The sequence below is a fragment of the Camelina sativa genome, chromosome 2 (genome assembly GCF_000633955.1).
Source record: "Camelina sativa cultivar DH55 chromosome 2, Cs, whole genome shotgun sequence".
Lineage (NCBI taxonomy): Eukaryota > Viridiplantae > Streptophyta > Magnoliopsida > Brassicales > Brassicaceae > Camelina > Camelina sativa.
Genome location: NC_025686.1, coordinates 23,357,891 through 23,368,339, shown reverse-complemented (window position 1 = coordinate 23,368,339; position 10,449 = coordinate 23,357,891). Strand labels below are relative to the sequence as shown.

The window sequence follows — 10,449 nt, the reverse complement described above, 5'->3', positions numbered from 1 at the left end:
TTTTTTTTTTTTTTTTTTTTCTGTCGTTTATATGTTAAAGTTCTCGCATTGGTGAAATATATGTCGTTTATTCTGTCGTTTACATAATGCGTGATCATGAAGTCTAAGATATTATAAAAATGGAAAATACTACAGTTAGCCACATATTGGATATCGATTTCATATTTGTATGAGCTATTCACTAATATTCATTCTTCTCTTTTTGTCGACGAGCTGGTCACATTCCTTAATATCGATTTCATATTAGGAGTAAATGATATTATATATACCAGGAGATCATTCTTCCCTTTTGTCTTGGCTTAACCTACGACCAAAAGGTCAAAGTTTGAAATGGATGTCTAAAATTGCACCGATAAGTCAGATACACGACATGGACTTTACACCTTTAGAGCAAGAGACGTAGAGTGTAAACTAAATTACATAAGCTAATTAAATGCATGGTCAAGTAACATTATTTTACTTTTTTTTTTTCTTTCTTTCAAATTAATTTGTATGTTTGGAATCTTTGATATACAGTTCTATATAGAAATTACTATTACTTTTAAAAATATAGTTTTCGTATTAACGAAAAATGGAAGTGAAGGGCGCAAAAACTAATCTCTTAAATACTAACTCGCTAGACGAGACGACCATCATTTTTTATTCACAAAACAAGTTACAAACACATTTCTTTTTAATGTATAACTTACAAATTAGAATTCTCAGGGTCCGAATGGTAACCGCAGATTTAGTAGTGCGGGATAAAAAATTTACTAGTGCGGTACGGTTCAACTGCAGTACATGCGGGACAAATATATTTGTGGGACAAGTGCGGTTATTCCAAAATAAGCGGTACAAAATAATGTTTGATTGGTGGTAAATTATTTGCGGTGCGGATTTTGTATTATTATATACTTTAATTTGTTTTGTATTAATAAATAAAAAATTTTATACAATAAGCAGTTTCTAAAATATTATAATATTATAAATAAGAAACAGATATATTATATAGTTATAAATTTAAATTGTTATTTTTAATGAAATAATATATTCATCTATTATTTAAATTTATTTTGAAGTAACTAAGTGAATTTTGTTTATTAAAATAGTGAAAAATACATATTTTTAAAATAAACTCACTATAACAGAAACTATAAGTGCAAAAACTATAATTTATTTTTGAAATTGTTAGATCTATTAATATATATATAATAAATTTTAATCATATGTTTCATCATAAAGACCCATGAGAAAATAGTCACGTGGCGGTCTAATCTAAAAAAAGAGCACATAAGATAGGATAGGATTAGTGACTTTAATTAATTAGCATAAAACATATAAAGTGGGATCCAATATTATTTTGAGAAATTCTTAGCAACCTCTTATGTGGGTGTCACATAAGAGACTAAGATTATAAGACACATGCCTCACTTTCTAAATAATTATTTACATTATTATACTAAATCAACTCCACAATAATTTAAAAAGTTAATTAAATAGTTTCTATGTCATTATTATTTTGTTTTAGAAATCATAAAATAAATTTTTCTATCTTATAATTTCCATTATGCATGACTTTAAATTATAGATTAATATTTTTTTGATTAAAATTAGTGAAAATTAGTATAGTTATTACAATCATATCTTATAATAGATGATTTATACTATTATAATTTATATAAATAACTATATAAATTAATATTGTAGATTGTATTAACAAATATGACTAATTGATAAAATTGTATATATTGAAAATGTAATCAGATATGAAATCTTTTAATTTAAAATTAGTAAAATTAAATTACTACACAAATTAAAGAACACAAAAAGTAATTATTATATTGATGAGTCTCTCATCAATGAAGATATACAATCATAAATAAAATTTATATAAGTAAAATGCATTAAAAATAATAAGATTATAGTATTTAATAAGAGATAACACGTGGTCTTTACATATGTTTTCAAATTATGTCCTATATGTTGTCTTGCCTTGTTTAAATCATGCAGTTTCTTTTCCCAAATTCGACTTCTGAGATATTAACTTTATAAATACCTAAATTTCTCTCATTCTCTCATCAATATCCAAGCAAAAGAAGAAGACTGGTGTCAACATAGTTTCTGGTAAAAATTCTTCTTGAAGGTTTTAGTTTTCACTGTGTAATTTCTAAATACGATCAACATTGGTTTTTAGTTTATTTGTTTTCTAACTTTTGTTTTACATGGTTTAACATTGACAGAAGAAGGAAAAGAAAAACCGAATACGATGGAAAAACTCAAATCTTTTTTCCATAAGAATGAACCTAATCATCACAAAGAAGACTCAAGTCAGACTTCGCCATATTTAACCAAAGCTTTAAACGAGGTTCCTCACTTGTTCAACTGTATTCGCTCTTACTTTTATCATGCGAATTTTGTGAAGAACTGTAGCTATATGCTCAATCAAATGATTCTTCATGAATTAATTTTTACTAGTCTCATAATTATATGAATCAAGTTGATTGTGAGTAGATTTAATCTTAAATTGATTTTGTTATTTCTTCAGGACCTATCATTTGGTCTGTTCAAAATCCAGCAGAAGTTGGACCAGAGAAAGTTTATCCAGCAGCAGTTGGATCAGAAAAAGTTTATCCTTGTAAGTGTGTAGTCTCTGGCCTTTCCTTGTACTCTCTGTTCTAAGTTTTTATGTATAATTGTTGATAGATTGACCAAATATAATATGCATAATCATGTTGGATCCTAAAATGATATACTATATTATGTCAATGAGCTTTGCTTCTTCTGAAAAACGTCAAAACAAAAGATTTTCTTGCGCATATGATGGATGTTTTCATCTCCCTAAAACTGAACTTTTGTTCTGTATTTGCAGCGGAAAAAAATTGATGATCTTCAAGTCAAAGAAAAGCGGATGAAGAAACTAATGGAGAAGAGCAAAGATGTGAACAGCAAGACATTTCTTTAGCATGTAACATTCTACCACTATATACTATAGCAAACATAAATTCCTAGTGTTATACATCGATATTCTTATTTTTCCTGCCTTAGTCTCTGAGCATAGTTGGTTAGCATGGTAGAAAAGGTAGGACATGAATGAGTTTGAACGTGTTGTCGATATATAAAAGAACTTTTGCCTGTAAATGATTATGTTGGGGGTATTTAAATAGAGCAGGAGGAATGTGGACTTAAAAAACGTTTCATTTGCTCTTGAATACTTTATCTGAGGAAACTGTATGTTTCAGGCCGGAGTAGTATACCTAATGTTTCAATTATTTATTGGTATTTAGTATTTACTGATCTTCATGTGGAAGAACATATTTACTAGTTTTATCATCTGCAATCCCTTGATATTTTTTGAACCAATCATATTGATATAGGTAAACCAAGTTTACTTATGTCATAAGAAACTGATTTGGTGTTTCTTTGTGTGGACAGATGCTTGACAAGGAAACAAAAGGAACAAATTCATGATGTACACCAATTTGAATACATGTTTATGCTTTGAGATATCAAGTTTATATTGTTATTAATATAATGCTAAATTATAATATAAGTTATATTAAGATTAAAAATAATAAATAATGATTCAAAAGGGCTATTTCCATTTTTATTAAATTTATGACGTTAACACCAAAGTATTTCTCCACTGTTGTTTACAAGCAAGTAAAGTAAAGAAAACCATTAAATTGTACACATTAACATTATATCATCTGAAAAATAATGATGTGAAAGTACAAATGTTACAAGTAAATAAAAAAGGTTACAAACCTTAAAAAAAAAATACATGTAAAATTAAATTATGTGAATTATAAATGAGTACAAGTTGTACTCTAATTAAAGAATCACCCAACATTAGGGCAATGCAAAAAAAAAAGGAAATATTTGAAAAATTGATTAAATTAGGAAAGGAAAAAAGAGAATTTGGGAGGATTTTGGAGGATTTATGATATTCTGGGTTTTAGGAGATTTACGGTGAGTTTTTAAGGTAGTTTGATGGATTTATTATTATTTTCTATTTTTGAAAATAAAAAATAGTTTGTGATTTGATGAGATTTGGTGAGACTTAAGTGGGGTTTTAAGAGATTCTCAAGTCCAAACGAGAGATGTTCATATAGCATAACACAAAGAATACGTTGAACATATTCATGTGTATAGAGGTTGGTTTTTGGTTTTTTGGCAATTTGATCCGAACAGACACCACCGTAATTTGCATCATGAAGCCTTTACCCTAATCTCGAGAGTATATATACCGAACAACTAACCCTAATAAAATACAATAAAACAAGACGTGAAGCCCATAATTAGCACACAAGAAAAACAGAGAAAGGAGAAGAGAGAGAGCCCATAAACGAGAGAAGAGAAGAGAATAGAGAAAGGAAGAGAGAACCCAGAATTTTGCAATTTGTAATTTGTTTTTTTTTTAACCAATCCTTCAAAAACACCTTCTGGAAGGTGAGATTTTAAAAATAGGATTTCCCTTACAAAAATGTACTCAAAGTCTCTCACAATCACTATTATGTTTTTCTAAAAAACAAGAGAATTTGGTTTTGAATAACAATGGATTTGTTATGATTTTTGCAAATTATTGATTGAATAACAGTGAATTATGAGTGATTTTGAATGATTTTGAACAATTCATATTCAATAACAGGTAATTTTTAAAAAAATCACAAATCCTCCTAGATTATGTTTTGAATACACCCGTTAGTTTCTCGGATATGGAAGACCCATGCAAGAGAGTCTAGGAGAGACACAAATCTTTGGACTGGGCCTTGGCGATGGTATTGGGCCCAATAATCTTGTCGTTCTTTTGACCACACATGGAGAAAACTTGACTTGTTCAAGCGCCCGCGTCTGCATATCTATTGGGTAGTCCCGTACACTCGATCCTAGGATCGTTTCTAGTACTCCAATTACACGAAAGCGGTTCTTTTCATCTGAACCGTCCGATTTTGACACCACCACTTTCACGGCTTTGTGCTTCCATCATTTGTGATCAACTGATTATCATCGTCAATCACATTCATCTATAACAAAATTATTTAAGAGAAAATAATTAAAACATTTTATAACGAACTTTAACTATTTACGTAGTTAAAAATTTTAACTAGCTTAATCACCTTGACATTAGTGAGATCCACATTGGTTTCTCTCAAGAAACCGATGAATTCTCTAAAATTCTTTTCCGTCGGGAGATAATGACCACTGTATGGCCAAACGGCTTTTACAACTCCGTCTTGTGAAACAATTCTACTGGCGGCAGTAATGGCGGCGCCGGAGAGAAAACTCGAGTGTTGAAACCGGCCTTTTGGTTTCTGACCAACGTATAGTTTTCTTGTCGTGCTCAACGTGAAGATCCATTTAGTTCCTTCGATGGTCTCCACGAGGTTCTTGGTTTTTTTGTTGACTAGTTTCCCATTTTCAAACACCACTTCGTACGCTTGTCTCTCTTTCTGTTAACCGAAACAAACCAAAAGTTAATATCGATTCTTGTTTTCAATAACCAACTAACCTAATAACAAGTGTACGTACCGGACCAAGGTAAGTGATGCATTGGCGTTGAAGAAGTGTTCTTGGACATTTGATGAGATTTACTTCCTTGCCATCTCCAATGTCTAACCTTTAGTATCATTCAAAATCAGCTTCGGTTACTAAAAATTTAAATTAGAAATAAATGTATTGACTAAGGTTTGTGGGGAAAAGGGCCATTTCATACCCGTACACACCTCAAAAGTGTGCGAATTGCTGCCTGTACAAACAAAGATTAATAATTAATAAACAAAGATTAATTAATCTAAAAAAATTAATTCATTTTTTTCTTTAATTCATTAAAAATTAATCTAAAAAAAATAATTAATCTAAAAAAATTTAGATTAATTAATTTAGATTAATTAATTCATATTTTTAATATAAATTTTTTAGATTACATCTACTTTAATACATCTGTTCATATTAAAAACTTTTGAGAAAATAAAATCAAATTATTTGGTTACACTAAAATTAATTTTGGTTTTTTAATTGTGACTTAGATTTCTTTTCGTTTTATAAGGATAACATTGTGTGATATAACCGAGTGATGTTGTTGGATCAATTGGTTACGTCTTTGCTATTAAAATCTGAGGACGCGGGTTCGACCCACGGGAGTGTGGATATCCCACATTTTTCTTCGATTTAGATGCTACCTTAGGTTTATAACAATATAATTGTATGATTTTACCGAGTGTTGTTGTGGGATCAATTGGTTAAGTCCAATGCTAGTAATGTTCAAGATTGAGGGTTCGAATCTCCCTGAGTGTGGAATGTCCACAAATTTTTTTGCGAGGAAAACATATCAAAATGGCGTCGTTTTGCATACACGTGGATTCTGAGTCAGCATCTCTAACGGTTGACTTAAATCTGTTAACGTGGACTTTGTAATTGGCTCGATTTTGTGAGTACAGGTATGAAATTAGAAATGTATTAGAGTACATGTCTAAATTGGCACTCTTTGTTTGTACAGGCAGCAATTCGCACTTTTGAGGTGTGTACGGGTATGAAATGGCCCTTTTCCCAAGGTTTGTGTTATAAATTTACCAGAAGAAGAAAGGCTGAGTACTCTCGCTTGCTGACCAAATACAAGTGTGGATTGTGCCCGTACCTATGTCGTGGATCAATATATCTACACAAAGAAATTAAGGGGATTGTGCCCGTACCTCTAAGAACTAATTCGAATTTTGTTCTCTATACTTAAAACATTTATTTTAAATATATTAGAAATGTCACTCAAAATATTAATAGTTGATAAACTTGATGAAAATTGACTCTCAGACTCCTACAGTAAAAAGAACAAAAAAGAAAAATAACAACTAAGTATGAAACGTTATTTTTCCGCATGAATGAATTGTCCTTCAGAGTAAAAATTATTGCAGCTATGCCAAGTATAGGCCAACACATCATCACACATGTAAACAATATAAATGTTTTATTAACTATACGAACTATTGTCATTACATACGGACATCATAAACAAACATGAGTTATTTGTACAACACCATAACCATCTAATTTTGATACTTTCTTTGCCGGACTCCAGTGTTGACCGGTATTGACCGACGTTGACCAATGTTGACCGGCGTTAACCAAAAGATTTTTCATAAACAACAAAAATTAACAAAATAATTACATAACTTTACTAAAAGATTAAATAATAAAATTTTACTACAAAATAGTATAACAAATATACATTTTCTTTTAGTAAACTCAAAAGTTAGTTTTAATTTTTATACCATATTATATTTATTATATACAAAAGGGAAATGTATATTTGTTATATACCATATTATATTTGTTATATACAAAAGGAAAATGTATATTTGTTATAATACTTTATACTAAAATTTTATAAAATACAAAAATTTCCTTTTTTATATATAAGTATAATATGGTATATAATAAATGATGAAACATATAATATTTTCTTAAAATCTTTTGGCTTAAAAATGTTCATAGACTTTTATAATTGAGTCTAATATGTTATTTTGTTTTTTTTTTGTCAAAGTATATTGCACCTTGCTATATATTTAAACTTTGATTTACCATTATTTGTTATTTTGAAAAAGTGAATTAAATAGTTTATATGTCATTATTATTATTTTTTCTTAGAAATCATAAAATAAAAAATTATATCCTTTATTTCCATTATGAATGACTTTAAATTATAGATTAATATTTTGAATTAATATTAGTTAAAAAGATAATAATTATTACAATTATATCTTATAATAGATGATTTATACTATTATAATTTATATAAACATAAATTAATATTGTAGATTTTATAAACAAATATGACTAATTGATAAAATTGAATATATTTAAAATGTAAACATATATGAAAACTTTTAATTTAAAATTAGTAAAATAAAATTACTACACAAATTAAACACCACAAAAAGTAATTATTATATTGATGAGTCTCTCATCAATGAAGATATACAATCATAAATAAAATTTATATAAGTAAAATGCATTAAAAGTAATAATATTATAGTATTAGTAAGAGATTACATGTGGTCTTAACATATGTTTTCAAATTATGCCTTATATGTTATCTTGCCTTGTTTACATCATGCACTTTGTTTTACCAAATTCGACTTCTGAGATATAAACCTTATAAATACCTAGATTGCATCGGTTTCTCTCATTCTCTCATTCTCTCATCATTGTCAAAGCAAAAGAAGATGACTAGTTCCAATATATTTTCTGGTAAAAATTCTTCTTGGAGGTTTTAGTTTTCACTGTGCAATTTCCAAATACGATCAATGTTGTTTTTTTAGTTTATTTGTTTCTTGACTCTAGTATACAAGTCTCAATTTTGTTTCACATGGTTTAACATTGACAGAAGATGGAAAGAAAGAACCGAACATGATGAAAAAGACGAAGGAAAAAATCAAATCTTTCTTCCAAAAGCCGAAACCTGATGATCACAAAGAAGTCTCAAGTCAGACTTCGCCATATGTAACCAAAGCTTTAGACGAGGTTCCTCACTTGTTCAATTGTATTCGCTATTACTTTTCATGTGAATTTTGTTAAGAACTGTAGCTATATGCTCAATCAAGTGGACATTATAATCCCCAATCAAATGATTCTCCATGAATCAATCTTTACTAGTCTCATAATTATATAAATCAAGTTGATTGTGAGTTGATTTGATCTTAAATTGATTTTGTAATTTCTCCGTAATTATATTCTTCAGGACAAATCATATGAGCTGTTGAAAATCCAGCAGCAGTTGGATGAGAGAAAGTTTATCATTGTAAGTGTGTAGTCTCTGGTCTTTCCTTGTACTCTCTGTTCTAAGTTTTTCTGTATAATTGTTGATAGATTGACCAAATATAAAATGCATAATCATGTTGGATCCTAAAATAACATACTATTATGTCAATGAGCTTTGCTTCTTCTGAAAAAACCTCAAAACAGAAGATTTTCTTGCGCATATGATGGATGTTTTCATCTCCCTAAAACTGAACTTTTGTTCTGTATTTGCAGAAAAAACAAAATGAAATTATGCAAGTCCAAGATAAGAAGATGAAGAACCTAACGGAGAATAGCGAAGATATGAGAAGCAAGGCATTTCTTTTGCATGTAACATTCTACCACTATATACTATAGCAAAAATAAATTCTCAGTGTTATAAATTGATATTCTTATTTTCCCTATCTTAGTCTCTAAGCATAGTTGGTTAGCATGGTACAAAAGGTCAGACATAAATGAGCTTGAACGTATTGGCGATATATAAAAAAACTTTTGCATGTTAATGGTTTATGTTGGGGTATTTAAATAGAGGAGGATGAATGTGGACTTAGAAAACGTTTCATTTGCTCTTGAATACCTTATCTAAAGAAACTGTCTGTTTCAGCCCGCAATAGCATACCTAATATTTCAATTATGTATGGTATTTTCACTGATCTTCATGTGGAGGGACATATTTACTAGTTTTATCATCTTGATATTTTTTTGAACCAATCATATTGATATAGATAAACCAAGTTTACTGATGTTATAAGAAACTGATTTGGTGTTTCTTTGTGTGGACAGATGCTTGACAAGGAAACAAAGTGAATGAATTCAGGATGGACACCAATTTGAATACATATTTATGCTTTGAGATATCAAGTTTATATTGTTATTAATATAATGCTAATTTATAATATAAGATATATTCAGATTAAAAATATTAAAGAATAATTCAAAAGCGTTATTTCCATTTTTATTACGTTTATGACGTTAAAACCAAAGTATTTCCCCACTGTTGTTTACAAGCAAGTAAACAAGCGAACATTATAACTAGTAAACGAAAACTTGTAAAAGAAATCAAGTTGAATAAGAAAAGTTGTGATTAAATTGATAATCTCTTATACTACCTCGCTAGACCACCATGATTTATATTCACGAAACAAGCTGTAGTTACAAATACATTTTTTAGTATAACTTACAAATTAGAATTATCAACCACAATGGCTACTTTTAAATATATAGGAAATGTCACTCAAAAGATTAATAATAGTTAATCAACTTTATGTAAATTGACTATCTTTTGAGTTTAACAAATAAGACATGGATCAAAACGTACATTGGGCTTGCTTGAAAAAGGCCCATGAGAAAACAGAGACATGACGGTTTAAAGTTTAAACAAAGAAAAAGAGCACATAAAAGATAGGATTTAGTGACTTAAATTAGCCTAAACACATAAAAATGTGTGGGACCCAATATTATGGTAATCCAGTCTGGCTTATTACAGATTGTTTTCTCAAATTAAGACCAATTCCTATATGTTTGTTGCCTTGTCTGTGCAAAAAAAAATTAAAATCATGCTCTCTTCCCAAATTCGACTCCTGAGATTAAACCCTACAAATCCCTAGATTTCTTCGAGATTTCTCGACTCATCCAAGCAAATAAAGAAGATGACTAATGTCAACACAGTTTCTGGTATAA

General features: G+C 29.1%; 2 protein-coding genes, 1 long non-coding RNA gene and 1 pseudogene across 4 annotated transcripts in view; 3 read left to right on the top strand and 1 right to left on the bottom strand.

Moving 5' to 3' along the window:
• The window catches only part of LOC104756163, a 17,538-nt pseudogene extending 10,522 nt beyond the window's left edge, over positions 1-7,016 (bottom strand).
• Positions 1,955-3,501, top strand: LOC104733872. Its single transcript, XR_759055.1, has 5 exons — positions 1,955-2,103; positions 2,220-2,344; positions 2,525-2,614; positions 2,849-2,944; positions 3,412-3,501. It is a non-coding gene; the product is annotated as an uncharacterized LOC104733872 (long non-coding RNA).
• Positions 8,161-9,675, top strand: LOC104733850. Its single transcript, XM_010453392.1, has 5 exons — positions 8,161-8,220; positions 8,357-8,493; positions 8,711-8,770; positions 9,004-9,099; positions 9,553-9,675. Exons 1-5 carry the CDS (start codon positions 8,196-8,198, stop codon positions 9,574-9,576), a joined length of 342 nt encoding a protein of 113 aa, XP_010451694.1. The 5' UTR covers positions 8,161-8,195; the 3' UTR covers positions 9,577-9,675.
• The window catches only part of LOC104733839 (DEAD-box ATP-dependent RNA helicase 42), a 1,611-nt gene continuing 1,434 nt past the window's right edge, over positions 10,273-10,449 (top strand). Inside the window, exon 1 of one of the 2 annotated variants that reach the window (XM_010453381.1) lies at positions 10,273-10,443. In XM_010453381.1, coding sequence (XP_010451683.1) covers positions 10,419-10,443 — 25 coding nt within the window. In that variant the 5' untranslated portion in view covers positions 10,273-10,418. The remainder of the gene's footprint in view (positions 10,444-10,449) is intronic. The other variant, XM_010453385.1, reaches the window with a different exon arrangement.

Bases quoted from the DNA above. Each gene is read 5' to 3' on its own strand.
- LOC104733850 (XM_010453392.1), top strand. From the start codon at position 8,196: ATGACTAGTTCCAATATATTTTCTG. The intron at 8,494-8,710 runs GTTCCTCACTTG...TATATTCTTCAG, and splicing joins TAACCAAAGCTTTAGACGAG to GACAAATCATATGAGCTGTT. The intron at 8,771-9,003 runs GTAAGTGTGTAG...CTGTATTTGCAG, and splicing joins ATGAGAGAAAGTTTATCATT to AAAAAACAAAATGAAATTAT.